At 40.0% G+C, this 19,727-nt stretch overlaps 1 protein-coding gene across 4 annotated transcripts in view; it reads right to left on the bottom strand.

Annotated features, from left to right (window-relative positions):
* Nucleotides 1-19,727, bottom strand: part of ITSN1 (intersectin 1) — a 178,887-nt gene that overhangs the window by 60,407 nt on the left and 98,753 nt on the right. For all 4 annotated transcript variants that reach the window (XM_025039523.1, XM_015596590.2, XM_025039522.1 and 1 more), the window contains exons 18-23: nt 18,378-18,607; nt 16,414-16,535; nt 7,754-8,001; nt 5,782-5,941; nt 2,122-2,327; nt 1,307-1,392 (exon numbers count right to left, since the gene is read on the bottom strand). In XM_025039523.1, coding sequence (XP_024895291.1) covers nt 1,307-1,392; nt 2,122-2,327; nt 5,782-5,941; nt 7,754-8,001; nt 16,414-16,535; nt 18,378-18,607 — 1,052 coding nt within the window. The remainder of the gene's footprint in view (nt 1-1,306; nt 1,393-2,121; nt 2,328-5,781; nt 5,942-7,753; nt 8,002-16,413; nt 16,536-18,377; nt 18,608-19,727) is intronic.

Below are 19,727 nucleotides of genomic sequence, written 5' to 3'. Positions count from 1 at the left end.
GTGTGGTCATTATGCCCACTTTACAGATGAGGAAGTTAAGGCGTGACCAAAATGATAAGGTTACCAGGTGAGGGAGCTATCTCAGTGATACCTGATTAGATACAACACGCTGAATTTGGGGGTGGGGGTACTGACTGCATGTGCTGTGTTTAAAAGAACTTTTTGCCTTGCTCTAACAGTAGATTAAAAAAATCACTAAGAATATATAAGGAGAACTATGCTAATGATTGTTTGATGGTGACACCAAAAGCTGGATGCAACGAAATGCTGGACTTGTGCAGTGATGATGAGATTTTATAGCTATCCCTATAAACTAAAAAAAATCCCTTTTTTACTTGTCAAATTCTTGAAAAAGTAGAGTGTGAAATACCATTAAACCTTAATCCTTGCTGTCGCCATGAAAACAATTGTTTTAATAATTCTATTTTTCACAAAGCGAGGTTTCTAAGGAATGCAGCAATCTCATAATGGCAAACTAAATAAAACATTCTATGCTCATGTAATTTATTCAAGGAACCCATGAAAAGTTACTATACAATTGAGTAGACATCCGTTAGCTATACTGCTCAGACTTCTATATCAAAGCCTGCCTAAATCAGGTACACTCTTCGATCAGTACTATGAGAATGGCTCTATTGAATGTAGAAAAAACATGAGATTTTTTACCATTACAGCCTGAATCATGTAGGTTTTGTTCATTTTTAAACCCATACTATGCTGGCACATACAATCCTTAGGATTATGTCACAAAACAAAGACCGGGAAACAAAGCAATTAATTGTTTGTGTAAAAAACACTCAAGATGAATTTTTTAGGCCTAAATAATCTGGTGTGGTTATTTACATGGAACATAGAAACTGAACTTCTGTTTCATTTGGGGCGGTACAGATGGCACTGATGTCACTGTGACGACTTTACCGAACTGTGTAGTTGTGGTTTTAAAACAAAATACTTACCTATAAGTCAAAAAATAGCAATGACCACAATTTAGCTATAGAGATGCTCAGGACACTTGATCCTCAGTGACTATATGGGCCTCTTTCGAAAGTAAAAGGGCTCATAATCAAATATAACCAGAACATTCAGTTTTTATAATCAATATATCTGATAGTATTTTGAAAGTCTCCATAAAATATTTTGATTTTGTAAAGAGCTAAACTTCATTTTACCTTAGAGTTTAATGTACTGAACATAAATTAATGCAGTCTATTTTAAAATGAAATCCAATCTCGTTTCAAACATTTGCCGTTTGCATTACATAATTTCATCAACCCATCTAAAGACATAGTTTAACTCAACTTCTCACCTTCTCCCGAAACGGCTGGCTTGGCTGCTGGGGAAGCCACTCTCTTTAGACTAGCGGCAGGACTTTCCGAAGAGCCAGAATCCATGCTGAAAGGGGGGTGGGGGAGCAGTATTTTAGTTTCTGTCTTCAAAGAAAATAGTACGAGTGACATTAAAAAAAAAAAACTATTTCACATTTAAAACTTTGAAAATTCTACAGCTGAAACAGACACACATAGTTAAAACACATGATGAGGTCGTACAGAGGCATGGTGCTGGGTAGACAGCCAACGTGTCGGTCCCTCTCAAAGCATGACTGACAGATGCTCGGCCAATATTTCTGCTATTTTTATCTTCTTACAGCGCATAATTTGTTTTAAACATCTATATGGTCGGAATAATCAGACGACGACCCTGTTAAGGTTCCAGGCCACAAGGTTCCTAATGAAAAAGATAATTCATCCTTCCAGTTACTTCCCCAACGTTGGGCCTCTGCGTATTCGTGTATATCTGGCACAGTATTGGGTACTAAGCTTATGGATAAGGCATCACACCTCCGACAAATCCACAAGAATGTTTCAGGTCTCAGAGTAGAATTCCCTTTTGCAGAAGTTAATAAAAAACAAGATATACAGGCTTCCTCAAGGGAAGGGAAACAATGACCATTTATCTGTAAGAGGCTCCTTTCTGGTTGACACACACTCTAACTTTTGCAGTTCAAAAGATCCAGAAGTCAAAAGAATCCTGCCAACTCCTATCCAGATCTGAACTGGTGCAAACAATAATTTAACGCATAAATTGTTTTCATCTAACAGAAGCAGAAAAACACAAAAATACCTTGTAGATTTCCTTACGGGCCCTGAAATGAGTTTCACGTAGGACTTGGGGAACCAGCCCTTCTGACCTTGAACTTCTCCAAACCACCACATGTCTTGCTGTTCCAGGACGGTGATGACATCGTTTTTGTTAAAATTTAAATGGTTGTCTTTCTTGGCTCTCCAAGGGTACAGGGCCTGCGCCTGTAGCCCCTCCACCTTTTCACCCTTGTGGGGAATAACATAAAGGATCTCTCATTACTTGGTGATTTGTTTTCAACTCGGGCGACAGGAACACTGGCACCCCCTCTCCAGTAAGCACACAGAGCACGCACAGCACAGACAGCCCTGCCTCAGCGCAGCATGGGCTATAGATGCTTCCTTGTCTCTCGGTAATTGTTTATTTTCAAAAGTGGACGTGAAAACCTGCCAGCCTATTCACCAAGCCATTGTCTGACCCTCCAGAGCTATCTATTTGAACAAGCCAGGGGGTCATATTTATTCTGTTGCACCTGGCTGTGGCCTTTCATATTCTGGTTCTATTTAACTCTCAAGTTGCCCAGGGCACCCCCGCCCCCCATTTCCAACCTGATGTGGATGTTGAGTTCAAGATTAATAGTGGAGCATAAATCTTACGACGTCTGAAAGGGTAATAAAGTGATATTTTAGTTTAGGTGGACGTGGAAATGTGCGCTGCATTGGACTGTGCTTGTCTAAGTCCGTTTTTAGAACAGAGGTTTGGTTAGCGTAAACTCACTGTCATCACCGTTTATTGGGCGTCTATATGCGAGACATTATGGGGTTACAAAGAGGAATAAAATGCCATCTCTGCCGCACCCCAATAATTTAGGTTTAAACACTTTATTAATTGTAAAGCACTATAAAAACGGACAGTATGATATTATTAGCAAAGAACTCACGATTAACAGAGAAGAAAAAGATACAAACTATGACTACCACCTGCCAGAATAAATATGTTAAAAAGAGGTCCCATCTATTCACTGTGGGAACAGAGAGAACAGCGGGATTAATTCTGCCTGAGGGCAGCAGAGAAAGTTTCACAGAGGAGGCAGCAATGGAGCCGGAGGAGGGTTCTGACAGCTAGGGCTCTGAGGGGAGGACACTCCAGGCGGAGGACACAGCATGGACAAGGGCCCTGAGGCGGTACACCGCAAAGGGTCCAGGAAGAGGAGCACAATCCAGGGGTACACGCAGCCTAGTTTCACGAATGGATGGAGCAGAAGAGGCTGGAAAGGCAGAGTGGGGGCATTTATTCTCTTTTTAAAAATTATAACACAAAACCCTATAACATAAAACCATTCTAATATCTTAAAGCATACCTAACAAATACAGCCATGTCAAATTTCAATCATATACCATGTAAATGGACAAGAACAAAGGATTATGCCCCAAGACAGTTCATTCAGAACCAACGTGCACCTATGCTCAGGGGGCATTTTCACGCCAACGTTGGACGATGCCCCCGTCTGCCCCGTGCAGGGCTATGACAGTGCGAACGGTTTCAGTGCCCGTGTTGAGAACTCCTGCATCCTGGTCCTCCTCGCGGCTTCTCACCTTCTTAAACCTACAGCATCTTTTCTTCCTTCCATTTCGACTGTGCACCCCTCCGAATCCTCAGAACTGAAGTGTCTCTGAATTTCAAACACTCCCCAGGACCATTTATTCCTTACCCGCCATTTCCCTCGCTCGCGCTCACAGCTCTTCTGGGCTTTCTAATCCTCTCGGCCACTTCCATTTATTTCTCTCCGAGAATGGACCCCAGGGTCAGCCATTTCAACTGTGCCCTCGGTGGTCCTTCAGATCCTCTCACCCTGAGAAACCATCCCTGTGGGGTCAGACAGAACATGGACTCTGGGTTTAATCCTCAAATCTGTCACTAATTTTATGACCTTGGGCAATTATTTAATCACTTGAGGCTTCAGTTTCCACATCTATAAAACAGATACTTTCTTTAAAAGGTTGTCAAGAAAGTCTGATACGATCTATCCGTAGTGTTGCTACGACAGTGATAAAAGCACGACAGCAGTGACAGCTTTTACGATGATTATTTCTAGGCCCAAACTATGAAGGGCTGCTAGAGGAAGCAGACACGGTGTGCAATGACCAGTCTAATCCGGGTGAAATTCAGCCTAGCGAGTCTTCATTCGTTGCCGAATTCGTCTTGCGCACTCTGCCAGTAGCACAACCTGCACTTCATCCTCTCCTGTATCTTTCTCCAACCTCTTCACCCTTCCTCTCTCAGAAGAAAAGGGACCCTGTCACTTTTCCTGTTGTTTCTGCCTTACGCCAGAGAATCCGATTCTCTAGTGCCTGACTTTTCAGGCCCCTTCTTCTCCACTGGCAACGAGGCTGGTCCGTGCCTTTGCCAACGCCCTCCCTTCGCCCTGCTCCTTCCCCTTCATGACTCTGAACACCCCCTCCCCGATCGTTTCTTCTTTATGCCTCCGCAATCTGGTTGATCCCACCCTATCCCAGGTCACAAATACATTCCGCTTGCTATACTAAATGGTCTCTTCTTTGGGCTGACCAGGACCTTTAATAACATGAGCATCGCCGCCACCCCTTTCTGGAAGCAGCCCCCTTCTCCTCCACCACTGAGTCACCGTGTGGAGCACGAGACACGTGCTAACCGCAGAACGGGGACAGAAACGAAGGAAAGGAACACCTGCTAGGAGCTCACAGAACGCACACGCTCTGTGTATTTTCCACGTTCTCCCGACATCTTCTCTCCTTTGAGGATCTCACGTCCTTAGACCTGATCTGTGTTCCAGACCGGACTACCTGGATGTCCCGTTTTCACCTTGAACTTAACACGTCTAAAACCCAGCTCCTCCAACTAAAAACCAATTTCTTTTTCTGCCTTCCTTGTTTCTCTCAAAGGACAAATCTTTTTCTCAGTCCCGAACATCTTCCCTTTCCCTTCTGCCTGACGGGTTTTGTGACCCCATCCTCTTTAGTTGGTGTCCTGTCTCGATGTCCTCCGTCGACCCTTCCGGCGCACCACCTACCTCTACACGAATCTACCCAGAGCCCATGTTTGATAGGTCGTTCCCAGATCATAAACTGTCCCTGACCCCCAAGCCTGCCAGATGGACATTTATTCTTATTCAGTTTGATCATTTATAGAAATTTCATTCCTTTTGTCTTTATTAAGTAAAAATAGAAATATTCAGAAATGCCACCTTTATCCCTTCGTAAGTTACTTTCTCTTTGTAGGACATTTAAGAGGTTCCCATTAACCTGCCATCAGTCTTCGTTTTTCCAATAAATACTCAACGGTCTGGCCAAATGGACCGACCCAAGATTTTCCCCGAACACACTCTGGTTTCCCACCTGAAAGCCGCTCCTCAGTCTTTTCTGTCTGACATGCCAGCCCTCTCCATGTCTTATTAAGATCTTACCCACGGCTTAAGATGCAGTGCAGATGCCACTTCCCCAAGAAGCTTCCCCCATCAGTCCAGGCAGAAGTTTACCCTCCTTCACTAATCACAACTCATTCCAGGCTCCTTAAAGGCTACTGGGAAAACGTATCCCACGCTGCCAGCTGACCCAGATACATATAATGAGGCTCCTTCTAAATGACACAGTTGACAAGCATTTGCTGAATTTGTTGGTACCTTATAGCATGCTAGGTCTTCACGCTCCCAATGACTGCATTTACCTGGCCTAAAACAGGAGATGGAGAGGAGCCGGTGGCCGTGGCTGGAGTAAAAGCCGATCTCTGCCTTAACTGGCCGGCACTAGGAACGGTGAGAGAGGGCTGGGCTGCCCATGCGTCCCAGTTATCTGTTTCTGGCTTCTCATTTGTGCTGGTGGGCCACCTGGAAGGAAAAGCAAGCCCCATAAGGAACAAGCACTTCCTAACGCACCAGCTTTTCACCCACAGTAAATACAAACCCAGTACACGTTGACTGGGCTTTCTGAAGTTCAAGAACAAGAACAGGAGGCAAGAGCATTGCACTTGGGTTTGAGTCTGAGCTTCGCACACTCGCAACGAGCCTCAGGCAGGTTATAATAGCTTCTCTGAATCCTGACTTCCTTATTGATAAAATGGGAATGATATACTGCCAGTTTGGTTTGGTCCCATGAAATTCTGGAGAGGGAAATACTTTGTAATTCTAAAGCATCAGAGAAACATCCTCACCTGATCAGTACCGTCATCGGTAATAACAGCTAAATCAGCAAAAGAAGAATTTATACACCAGATAGGAAAACACTCCAGCTTTGTAGCTGGTGCTTCCTAACACCCCTTCTCTGTCCCCCCCAGGGTACTGCAAGCACCTGGCCACAGGCCTACACACCACGGGAAGGAAGTACAAGTGGCATCCTTAGAGCAACCAGTTGTCCTGGATCCTCTGGGACAGTTTCAATTTTGTAATTTTATAACTGTAAATAAGCGCATCTGTGTGGGTGCAGAATGAAACACAATTTACTTTTTACGTCGTTGTAAGACATAAACAAATTTGGAAATCACAAAATTCCTTTGTTAGACTGTACATCCTGATTTGGGGTTTGGAAAATAAGATGCCCGTAATTATAGCAGCAGACTGCACGCCACACAGTTAACGAGGAAACGAGGCGCACTGGAAAACATGGTATCTGTCTTCTATTTTAGCCTACACTTTAGAAGTCAGCACTTTTCAACCAAGATCAAGGAAAGAAGAGTTTCGATTTGGACTCATGCTAACAGAAGGCTCCTTTTAGCAGCGATTAGATGGGGCGGGCCTTGTTTAGCAGTTTGAACTTTTTATATGAACACATAAATAGGAAAAACTTGCTATTCCTTACATCCTTCCCTCCACTTCCTTCTGCCCTTGGTCATTACGCTCTTTTCTTTCCTCTATTCGATCCATCTGATCTTTCGCCAGCATTACGTCTTGACTCCTTGCCTTCGATTCGTTTCTTCTGAAAGATGGTTAGACTTGAGAGAAAATTTGCAACACTTCTTATTCAAATCACTTTTACGTGAATGCTACTATAACATATTTGTAGACAGCTGCATATCTAGATCGTGGTCCTAAAACTGGAAGGGTGGACAGTGGTTTCATCTACCATTTCAAACCCCTGCTTACACCTGTTTTTAATGCCACTTCCTGATGACCAAGGGCACAGCGCTAGCAGCGGCCAAGAGCACACATCACTTCACTCCCCCGCACATTTGTAGAAGACGATGAAAGAGAAACGCTTTAAAGTCAACAGCTTTCTATTTTCTTCAGAACCACATGACTGTTTAATTTCTGTTTCTGTGCAGCAAAAAAAAGTGCTATTGACATGCAGGAAATGACTGAATATTTGCCGACTGACATGCATTTCAGATTGTCATGAAACTGTAGTTGTCCATGTCTTCCATAAGAAACAAAGGTAGATGACTGGACGAAATGGGAGACCAGGCTTTCTTCCGTGCCCGGGAAAATCATTGTTGAGCAATGATATAATTAAATCCAGTTCAGAGAACATAATCCACAACTTGCCAGTCAGTAGGCCAGTCAGAGAAAGTGGTAACGGAAGGGAGCCAGCTCCTTTACGCGGAGGTACAACCCGAAGCTATACAAATACTTAAAGGCAAAAAAAAAAAAAAAAGATGACTAAATGGAGATTTCAGAAGTCATCAGAAACAGCATGGCTATACGTACGTGGAGCTGAAGTCGGCCCAGTTGTTGGGGGTCGTGGAGGGCTCTGACGAGGTCGCTGCCAACGGAGTGGGTGTCTCCCGCACAGCCAGTTTGGGTGCAGGGGTGGAAGACAGGTCAGTCACTGGTTTGCCTGGAGCAGGAGCCTCGTTTTCTGGGATTTTCTCTGCGTAGTTCGCAGGAAACCATCCCGTCTTTCCTTTTAATTCTCCTCCAAGCCATCCCGGTTCTCCAGTTTGGCTTTCGTCCACCTGCAGGAAAGTCGCGGTTTAATTTTAGTGCGACTAAATCAACCCCTAAAGACACCAAACATTCTCCCAGAACAAAGCCCGAAGCCGCTGACCCTGTCAGACTGACACACGGCACAGACGGTTCTTCATCTTATTCTTAGACTGAGTCTGGAAAAAAACAGTCTCTAAACATTGACTCTGAAAAAATAGTAGGTGCTATAATTCAAGTTCTTATTCTTTGTGTTTTTTTAGCTCTCCCCCGCTCCCTTTTCTATTAATGGCAGTTCAGATAAAGTGCCTGAAGTCCTAAGGCCCATAGTTTAAGATTTTAGAGCGATTTTGAATTGGAAAGTGATCTGACACACTTCATCACTCAAGAAGTCATGTAATTATTAAACGTAATTTGACTTGGCTTTATTATTTAAAGTTGAAAGCCGAGGGTGCAATCAATATAAATTTAGTACTCTAAAAATCTCTCATAATGAAGTAGTTATTCAGCGTAGGGACAAGAAAGATAAAAAACACAGCCTTAGATGGCTTCCATGGGAAGTAAAGTTGACTGCTGTGTTTAGTCATTTAAAAACTCCACAGACACATAATGAGAAAATTAAGGGAATGATTATTTATAGTAACCATCAATTTAATTAAAGTCCCATAGTTTCCTTTTGTACGAATTTAACTTTAATTTTCACAAAAGTGTACATGAAAATATAGAATTCTGCTGTTTAAAATTTTCACAGAGGGTATTTATTATACCAAATGCTTTTAATGTTTGCATTTTATTTTAATTCTGACTCAAAAGGATCATTCAGAGTCGGCAGAATGATTCTACTTATCTTCGCGAGTTACCCCCACTATTTTATGAGCAACAGAAGAATGACTTTGGAGGACAATTACATTCACTGTTAGAAAATTATATTCATTATTATAAGTGAAATAAGGGCCTATCAGAGATCTTATCTTATTTTCAATCCCTTAATATACAGCCTAAGTACGTTAAACACCGAACACCTCATTGGACATTAACATTACTTTTTAGAAATCACAGAAATGAGTAGGTAGGGTCTTAACGATGATTTTGGAAAAACTGGCAAAAATGCCAGTCTTCTAATCCACTCAAATATTCGGAAAACAAATAAAGCAAAAACTAGGGAACCAAATGCTATCTGTATTCTTGTGTAGAGTACATAACTGGATGTAACAGTAGCTTACTTGAATTGAAAAGAACGCTTGAGATGGGATGGAGAAAGTAGAATACTCAGCTTACTACTTAATTCTACATGTTATTTATAAAATATTCAGTATGACGGGGACATCTGCTTGCCTCTCCACCTTAGGGAACCCTTATTGTCATGGGTAAAAGCAATTTTTAAAGCTAAGAGTTCTCCCAAAAAAAGTTGCCGGAGATAAAGTGCAATACTGCTTCGAAGGTTCTGTGTTTTGCTTTACAGTTGTTATTCCTGCTAACGCCGAATCCGATGTGTACACATTAGCCACTTGCATTCAACGCCCCCGCACCGTTTTGTTTTTTCCTTTTTCTGGGCAGCCCCAACTGTTCCTCGAGACGAGGATTTAAGACGACATTTTTTCCACTTGGATCTTATTTTATGCTAAACTCAAGAGCTACACGCCTCCCCTTCCTCATCTATACTTATTGGTGACATTATGACACAGTTTAACTTCACAGCTGCTCTGCACTGGCATCGCGGCTGTTTTTAGGCCAGCTTGTGCCAGGGCTGCCCCGATTTCTCAGTGGCTTCGAAAGCCGGGCTCCTGCCCCTCCCACTCATTCCAGGACCAATGTCAAGCAGGAGCGGGTTAGGGCCGGAGCCACACAGTAACTCAGCCTCAAGAAGGCCAAGTGTGATGACCAAGGGTGGGGCTCAGCAATCAGACTGCCTCAATTTATCGACTGGCTGACCTTGGGCAAGTTTAACCTCCTGTTGCCTCTGTTTCTTGACCTGTAAAATGGGGATAATCACAGTCCCTGCGTTATTATGGTCGTTGTGAGGATTGTGAAATATTTAGAACACTGCCTGGCACAGGTGCAGCATTTAATGATCAATATTGTAAAGCCACCTCTCCTCTGGCCCAGCTCTGACTGCGCTACAGTTCTCGTGTCTGGGTTTCTGCTTGTTCTACAAGCCTGGCCTCCACCCTCACCTGCCTGGTACCTCCTGCTTTGCCTTCCGGCCAGTAGTAACCCTTTAGGGGCTGGAGTTCAACCCCTGATCACGGCTTCTCAGGAACTCCTACAGGTCTGCACAAGTTGGACTTCCTGGAACGTTAGCCGCTTTACTCATATCCTCTGAATGACTGTCATTCCTGAGACATAGTCTTATCTGGTTAACAAGTCTTGTGGTTGATAGGTCTGGAATTGGATCTGAAGCCCTAAGGAAATGTCCCACTCTGTGGGCGGGTCTAGCTCCCACGCTAGTTAACTGATCACACCTGGCCCTGTCCGCTGATATGACAGAAAGCATGCTTCCCCACCGAAAGGCGCTTTGTATGCTGAGGAAGGGGAGAGCGTGCCTTGTATCTGTGCAAATAGGAATTTCTCCCGCCCTTCAAGCCATTTCACATTTAACTAGGGAAATTCACTGGTCAACTTTGACCAAACAATAATCTTAATTAGTTTGATCTATTCTTATAGAAATCCATTAATTTTTATGAATAATTAAATTTTAATTTTAAGGTTCGGAGAATATAATAAAATTCTTTTTTCACATTAAATTAAACTAACCAGTTAGAGAAAGCACAAAGGTTCTCATATGAAAACGAGAAGTATTTCTTCCTGGATTTGGGAAACTACCCAAAATGTCAATCTAATTGTGGAAAAACATTACATAAGGTTAGGATAGAACAAGAAAAGTTAGACATCCAAACTTCCGGTAACGTGGCTGGCTATGACATGCACTTTTATATACATAAAGTAGATTCATCTATTGGTGGCTATAAATCAGGGGGTTTGAAATGTTAACAATGTCAGTCTTAACACAGCTTCATTTAACCAGTTCAACTGCAACACCTCAAGGCATCTGCAGAATATCATCAAAGGGAAAAGTGCGAATCCCAGATAGTGCCTACACATCTGAGAATATGGAACAGATCTAGTCTACGAGATGTAAGCAATTATACACTGTATACTGCAGGGCATATACGCAGCAGTCAAAAGCACACAGCGGCTATCAGGTTCAAGTACACGTGGCTGAAGCCCAATGACATTAGGTCTTTTCTTAATGTTTATATGCTTCATGGCTGCCATCATCATTATGTAGGTAGCTTTAATATTTCTAAAACCACTGACTTTGTCACAAAAAGGGAAACAGAAATCCCCTCCTTTCACATGACAAAGAACACGGACAGCAAATAAGTTTAAACTGTGTACCGACTCAGGCCAGCTCATGTGGCCACCTGGGATATGCTAAGGAGTATGGGAGCATTTGCCAGTTGGAAATATAAGGCCTCCCTCAAAACTCCTGGATGAGGATATTACGATTGCTTTCTAAAGCTCTAACCCGGAGGCTAGCAAATTTTTCCTCTGTCACATCTGCAATTGTAGCACAAAGGCAGCTGTAGACAATATGTAAATGAACGAGCCTGGCTGTGTTCCAATAAAACTTCATTACAAAATAGGCAGTGAGCAGGATTTGGCCCACTGGGATCATATACGTGTACTGATCCCTCAAAACAGTGATGATACTATGACTAATTGTTACAAAACCAGCAGAGCTCAGATGTTAAGGTTATGGAAATCTAAAGCAGGCAGGAAAGAAAAGTTATTGACTACACTTAGAAAAATCTCTCCATCAAGAGAAGAAAAGGTAAAAATGAGTTTACCTTTAGAGTAACACTAAATTAGAAGATAAACAATTTCCAAAATGAATTGACTGGTCGATGGCTGACAACTGCTGAAAAAAAAAATGGTCTCCTTTTTAGGGTATTTCAAGAAGAAGATATTTTCCAGAAATAATTTAGGACTAGTCCAGACAGGATAAAGAGATTAGGTTTTATCAGCAGCTAGATCAGTGGTTCCTGAAACTAACTCCCTAAAAGAACCACATGGAGAGGATTCTGAGTCCTATCTATGGATTACATATAGTTCCCAGTTTCTGGGGGTCAGCCATTCTGGAGGAATGTTGATTTTTTTAAGCTCCCTGAGCAGTTCTGATGTATCAGTCTTGCACCATCTAAATCTGCTGAAGAAGATGATCAGCCTGTGTTCTTAAGACAAACCTCAAGAAAACCGCAAGCAGAGAGAGGTCTTCTAATTTCTTACGCTATTACGATACATTCTAAATAATTCCAATACATGTCAAATTTGCTTATTCAGCCTCCAAGTACCAGCCCTCCAGATCAGAAGACAAGCCATAGATTTTCAAAGTATCTAAGCCTGAGCTGGCAAAGTCAGACTCAACCAAGAGGCTTCTGTTCCAAAGTCTGAGAACATCAGTCCAGATTCGTTTCCTCTTTGAAATCCTAGCAGAATCAGTGAGCATTCACTGAAAATTTCATCATGCACTGGCCTTTCCATGTGTTTTTCCCTATTTTTCTAAAAAGATTTTAAACACATGAATGCCAGACCTCATGTTATATTTCTCTGTATTATCAACAACATGTAGAACAAGACTATGTACAAATTATCACTTCAATTTTTATCAGCCATAAAAAAACATTTTTGGAGAACACTATGTTGATAATCAAGTTTTTTCAAAGACTGCCTACGTTAAAAAAAGGAAATACTGTCAGACTTCTAAAATCTAACAGGTATAGTTAGCTATTTTTCAGATGTTTGAGCAATCTGAGAATCTGATTACTGTATCCACAAAAGTGAACAAGTCCTAATTATTCAGCCATGAGAGGTTGACAGTAATGTTCTAACTACATATTTTCGTGCTCATGTTCCTTAATTGCAAACTTCATAAAATAAATTAGTATTATTCTATGTCAATTTCCATTTTTATTGTGCTGGATGTCAACCTCACAAAGGTGATACAATTGAATGCCATTGGGAGGCGGGGTCACGCTGCATTTTGTAGTATAAAATGAAGCCACTGCTCCTGTCCCTTTGGCAAGCCAATAAATTACGCCTAGCAAGACAGTCTATATTTCATTACATATCTGGAATGTCTATGGTAAAGTAAACACCATTCAGTTCTGGGTAGACATTCTCTGTTATCCTTGTAAAAGCTGGATTTATTTTTAGTGCTTTATTAAAAATTACAAAATGCTGATACATTTGTAAATATGAAAATAATATAAAAGTACATAAAATTAAATATGAAAATCTCTTTATTGCCCAGTAGTAATCAATGTTAGCAGTTTGATGTCTATATTTCAAGACTGTTAGCAATACATACATAAACACTTACATATATAACCATAGTTATATAACATAGTTTTTTATTTAACCCAAGTGCATTTATACCCTTTATATTGTTTCTGCTTTTTTCTTTTACTAGAGAATTTATTTGTATATGTAGATCTACGTTAATAGTTTTTTATTTAACCCAAGTGCATTTATACCCTCTATATTATTTCTGCTTTTTTTCTTTTACTAGAGAGTTTATCTGTGTATGTAGATCTACGTTAAATTTTTTTTATTACAGTGACATTGGTTAATGAAATCCAGTAAGTTTCAAGTGTACAGCTCGGCAGTAAGGCATATACACACATTGGTTAACGAAATCCAGTAAGTTTCAAGTGTATAGCTCGGCAGTAAGGCATATATATATTACATTGTGAGATCCATGTAATTTTAAAAAGCATCATTATATTTATTGTTTTGCTGTACTATGTCTTTAAACCATTCCCTTACTGATGGATAATACTGGGTTGTTCTTTTTTGTTTTTACCAACAGTGCTGCAGTGAATATCCATATATACATATATTTGTGCATATGCCAAAAAAACAGAGAGAGAATAACAGAATTTCTGAGAATTTTAAATTTGAATAGGTATTGCCAAATTGCCTCCCAAATGACTTAGCCAATTCATACACCCATGCTGACAATATTATATCCACTTTCCTACACTCCTGACAAAACTGTGTATTATCAAACTTTTAAACTTGCTCAGTTGAGAGATGAAAAATGCTATATCTTGCTTTTCTAACTTGCATTTTTCTGATCACCAATGAAATGAAGCATCTTTCTGTATATTTTAAAAATCATTTACTTTTCTTCATCTATAACTGAATCTTCATATCTTTGGCCAACTTTTCTAGGTTGTGGGTTTCTTTCATAGTAACTTTTTGGAGTCTATATAATATGGATTGTAACCTTTTGTCTCATGTATTTTTGTAATATATGTTTTAATTTTTTTATATTGTCAAATTTGTCCATTTTTGTCATTTATGGCTTCTAGTTTTAACTTACAAAGTCATTTCTTAGTCAGAATATTATTCCAATACTCATCTTTAAAAAGAATATTTTTGGAAATTTATCTTTTAAGTTACAACTACTTGGAACTTATTTTTGTCCATGGCCTGAGGTAGAGATTTGACCCAATAACTTGCCTTCGAGTTAGTCCTTAAGTGGAATCTAGCAAAGAGAAACCCGGAACACCAACCTTTACACCTTTCTTCCTTCCTTTCTTCCTTTAAGCAAATGTTCTACCTAAACTCAAAAGGTATTTTTACTGCCGTGACAACATCCAAAGATATGCGTACTTACACAGAATTAAAGCGATTTAAAAGAACAAAACATTTAATAAGATGCGGACTTCCTGACAGTTACATAACACTTACCCATTCCCCTTTAACCTCCACCAGGAAAGCAAAGGTTTGAAAGCAAGGCAAAATATATGTTTAATGAAATGTTTTATTCTTACAGTATTATCTACACTCTATTCATCTAGTCAAGCTGGTGGTTAACTAGCCAATTTGAAGAAAAGGACTCAGTATCATTATAACAAGACTATATTTCCAAAAAGAGCAACATTTTCTCATTAACATATAGATCATCTGTAACATTTCTTTATCTTAACATTGGTAACACTTCCTCATCTCAAGAACAGAACACTGTTTTTCTGTACTTTGTGTTGCAACAAAATCCAGTTTCGAAAAATTAGGCTTTAAAAAAAAAAGTGTAAAAAGCCAATTTTGTAATGAGGTCCTATCTGATGTTGCACTGTACGTTTGTAATTTTTTGATTCCTGCTATTACATGGTATTTAAATATTTTACAATTAATCTGCTTTAAAAGGCATGCTATTTCAGAGATGAGGCAGTATGAGTAAAGCAGCTTCAGGCCATTAGGAAACACGGTGTAGGACACAGGGGGTGGTGGAGAAGCTGTACACCTGGCCACCTCGCATCACCACGCATGGGTACAGAGACGCACCCACCCTTAAGAGAAAACAGCAGTTCTTTCTATAAAGAATGAGTGAGGCTGGCACCCAGCATGTTTCAGGCATTCAAAAACAGTTGAATGAAGGCTGGACTATATTTGAAGAGGGTTTCAGTAATGTTGAGAAGATTTTGATTTTTAAAGATTCTGGACTCTTGGTCTTGACTCCTCTATTTCCAGCCTATAATTAAAGAAAAGGCTACCAAAAAAATAAGGGGAAAAGAGACTGATTTTTCTCAGTATAAACATGGTATTCTTTATATTTTGGCCCATTAAAGATCATGTATTCTACACGGAGAGCTATAACATATATATGCAAAATGCATGAGTAATAGTACAAGGACTCACATAAATACCCTTTTATACTTCAGAGACACGTAGTGCTAGCATGAGAAACATGTTCGTTTCAATTTTTAACTTTCCTAGTTCATTTAAAATTCTGACCCATTCCCATCATTTTTAAAAATGCTAACAGTAATGCAAAGTTTGACCACTTCTAAGACTTTTATTTTAGACTGAGGAACTACTGTTCTCTTTTATAAAATAATTTAGGTCAATCACATTGCTTTATTCTTTCTTAAACTGGTTTTAGTTGCAATCATAAGAGTATATATACTTAAGAAAGCATATTTACTGTATTTAATTCATTATTCACACAATTCAAAGTTCACACAAAGAGAAAAAAGATGCTCTGACCCAAAGATACAGAAGTTATCCTTGGTGATTAATGAATATGACAGAGTATTTTGCATTTAAAACTATTTCTTAAAGACTACTCATAGCATATACATAGTAATCTAAACTCTGAAACTACCAGATCTTTATAGATTTTAAAATATGCTAAGGCTGTGATAAAAACTCATTTTCTTTCACAATTCTATTTCAAAGTGATGTTAGGATATATTTTTAAATGTCTTCTTTCATCCTAATAGACAAGGAAGAAGATTGAGATTATACTTCAAAACTGCCAATGCTGGATTATTGGATTTCACACTCACTAACGATTTCGCAGATGTCAGATAAAGTCCAAAAGAGCGCAGATGCTGATCACCTACAGAAATCACTTTCACTGGAGTCACCCTTACCATGACTATATCTCCCGGCTGGATCGTGATTTCATCGTGACTTCTGGATTCAAAGGGATACAGAGCTCGGTAATACACCACTTTCACATTCTCCTGCGCAGAAATTGTAAGTGGGCCTTTTTCTGTTTACAAAAAGGGAAGGGTGTGGAACAAAAAGAAAACATTACACAGGACACAAACGCATGACAACAAGCCAAATAACGGACGTCTCCTCTACTGCCACCTTAACATCTGACCTACATCCATCCATTCAAGGAATTTCTGAAACACGCTGAATGCGAAGGGGAGGCGGATCTGGTGTCAGCACATCAAACCCATTGTTAGTAAACTCTCTAAACAAAGGTCATCCCAATGCCAAGTGCAGTGAGGCTGTCTAGGGTCCCGGTTCTCGGCCTCCTGGCTTAGGCTCTAGCAGCGCACACCTGTAAAGCACCAAGACCCCTCGCCCCCCCACACAGGGTGTGGAGTACAATGTAGCAAGCAGTTCGAATGCGACTCAAAGTCTGGATCAGCCAAGAAATGCATTTGGGAGGGGACGAAGAGGCACAGCCTTCCAGATTAAAAGACATAGAAATATTGATGTTTTAGGCTCTCAATGTAGTCATATAAAACACAAGTGCGAATTTCTCCAAGAATAGTTATTACTAATAATTGCTGGTGAAGTAAGTACCTCTTCCCCTACATTTCCTTGGGTTGGGGGAGGAGCAGGAGTTTAGCCTAAGGATCACCCCTAGATGAAAATAATTTAAATTTTAAATGAAATGAAAACTTTAAAAACGCATTGAGCAGAGGACATTTTGGATTCTGGTTTACAATAACTAATCACAGCCCTCTAAATTGTTTTACCCAAGTATTTTGACATCCACCTATTTTCTCTGAAAAGCAGTGAGGGGAAGATATTATCTTCATCTAGTCTTAAAACTGAATAATGTGCAAAATTTCCCACTAACTGAAGGAGAAAATATCCTCATTTTATGCCAGGAGGAACCATAAGGAACTAATTGCCTAAGATCAAGTAATGGTGAAATTATTTTCCTATCAAAACAGAATGAAAACAGGTATGCCTTCCCGTGGCACGGGCGCTCCTGTGTGGATCAGCTGACTTGCCATTTTCCTCAGACTGGGTGCATCTGAAGGTAGGGAGGGTGTTGGACCTGACTCTGAACCTTCACTCCCATCCCTACCCACTGTGCAAACAGGAAACAAACCTTCATAGAATAATGTTCCTTTCTTTTCTTTTGTATACCAGGAAAAAGCACACTGATGATCAAACCAATAGAATCAATATAATTTACCATACAAAGAAAAAGGCAATCATTTCATTCGGCTGAGTATTATCTGCAAAGCTGTACAATATTATACAGCCACGCAAGTATTTTTAAAAAACATTCTAGCTTGCATCTGATATAAGAGACATTTTCTAGCTATTTCAAAGTTTTTCATTTATCATTATCTAAAGAGGCAATTTATGATCAAAGGACAAAAAACAGTCACACTTTTCAAAAGGTCAAGAACACAGTTTTATGCAGTGCAGACTGAAGACAGTGAATGTCGTCGCGTCAGTGCAGGCAAGGAGAAAAGCTACCACTTCCTGCCACTGAGACAGCTCAGAAACTCCCAGAGAAAATAACTGGAGAACTGGAGAACCTTTTTTTGCAGGAAAGGTTACGACCTCCATTTGGAATACAGGTGTATGAATGGGGCTTCGTATTGAAACTTCACGACACTTTTGTCAGCAAAAAGCTACTGATGGCAGTGTGATGGCAGCCAAAGGTTGATGGAAGAATTAAACGGATTCTAATGATCCTAAAGAATGAACAGCTGCACTGTCCCAAAAAAGGAGACTGACATTCTCACCTCTATTAATATAGACAGGACAGGGCCTGATTAGACATGGAAATTTCTCAAGAGGATCTGGGAGAGAAGATGATTTATTTTCTAGAATTATTTTTGACCTCTAATACCTGCGGTGGACCAGGGTGCTTGGACAGCTGGCTTAGCTGGTTCTTGGTGTTGATGGAAAAGCCGACTCAGCTTGTCTTGCATTTCCTGTTTGCCTTTTTCCTCGCCGTCCTTCTTTTTGACACTCTCTTCCCTTTTGAGTTTTTCCTCATCGTGGAGCTTTCTTGGTCGCTGATGCTCATCGTCCTGCTGCACGTGCTCAAGCCACTGCTTGTCCCTTTCCTGAGCTCGTCTGTCAACAAAACGCTTGATTATAGCAAGGAAGCAACTCCAACTTAACACTGCTATTGTCTCTTTTCACAAAAAAGCTCCATCTAGTCAATGGGGTGCTAAACATCAAGGAGACTCTGTTCTTCAGATGGAGCAATCTGAATCAACGAAAGAAAAGCTCTCAGGGCTCCAATTCTGAGTGAGATGAAATCACATGATTTAGAGAAACACAATAAGAATATTTCTGATAAAGCTTATAAAGCGATTAGAAAAATAAGAAAAATATTTCCCAATTTTAATATCGGTATATAAGTGGAGGGGGGCGGGGAGAGGCATAACACACCGAAGAGAAAGTACACCTCACACTGCAAAGGAAATATTACTTAAATAAATCCATGATCAATCAGATCATTGAAGGTACACCACATTTACATGCACACACAAAGCTCCTCAAAACTGATGCTCAAAACAATAGATTATTTTAAACTCTTGAGGTAGTAACCATCCGTTACTAAGCAATAATTCTTATATACTTCACTGAATTCGACTACTCCGTGTTCCTTTTTCAAAGTAGCTGACACAAAGGAATAACTACAATTAAATCCTTGAAAATTAGGATGGCCTCGACTTGAAACCCATAGGAAAAGGCTGGGAATGATTTTTCTCTTATTCTATAATATTTTATAAAATCAGAAAATACTTTAAATGATCATACTTTAAATGAAACTAACAATAAATGATATGATGTTAATAACGATGTTAATAATAGCACATTTATTAACTACTTTAACGTTTGCACTGGGTAGATAGGTCTTATTATTATTTACAAATGAGGAAAATTAGAGATATTAAGTGACTTGTCCAAGGTCACAGAGCCACACCTGCCTTGGGTTCAATCCCAGGCAGCCTGCTTCTAGAGTCCACACCATAAACTACCATCCTGTGACACGGCCAACGCACAAAGGTCATCTCTTAGAATTAGGAAACTGCCAAGGGACCATAATATAAACAGATAAAACTTTTACCTTCCACTTAAAAAAATAGTATATTTCTACTCTGTAGAAATGTGAAAATTTAGTACAGTATAATTCTTTTTAGCTTAAATCTTAAACATTTTACCTACAATTTTCAAAACATCTTTT

The sequence above is a fragment of the Pteropus alecto genome, unplaced genomic scaffold (genome assembly GCF_000325575.1).
Source record: "Pteropus alecto unplaced genomic scaffold, ASM32557v1 scaffold3, whole genome shotgun sequence".
NCBI classification, from domain to species: domain Eukaryota; kingdom Metazoa; phylum Chordata; class Mammalia; order Chiroptera; family Pteropodidae; genus Pteropus; species Pteropus alecto.
This window is presented reverse-complemented; position numbering and strand designations above follow the sequence as displayed.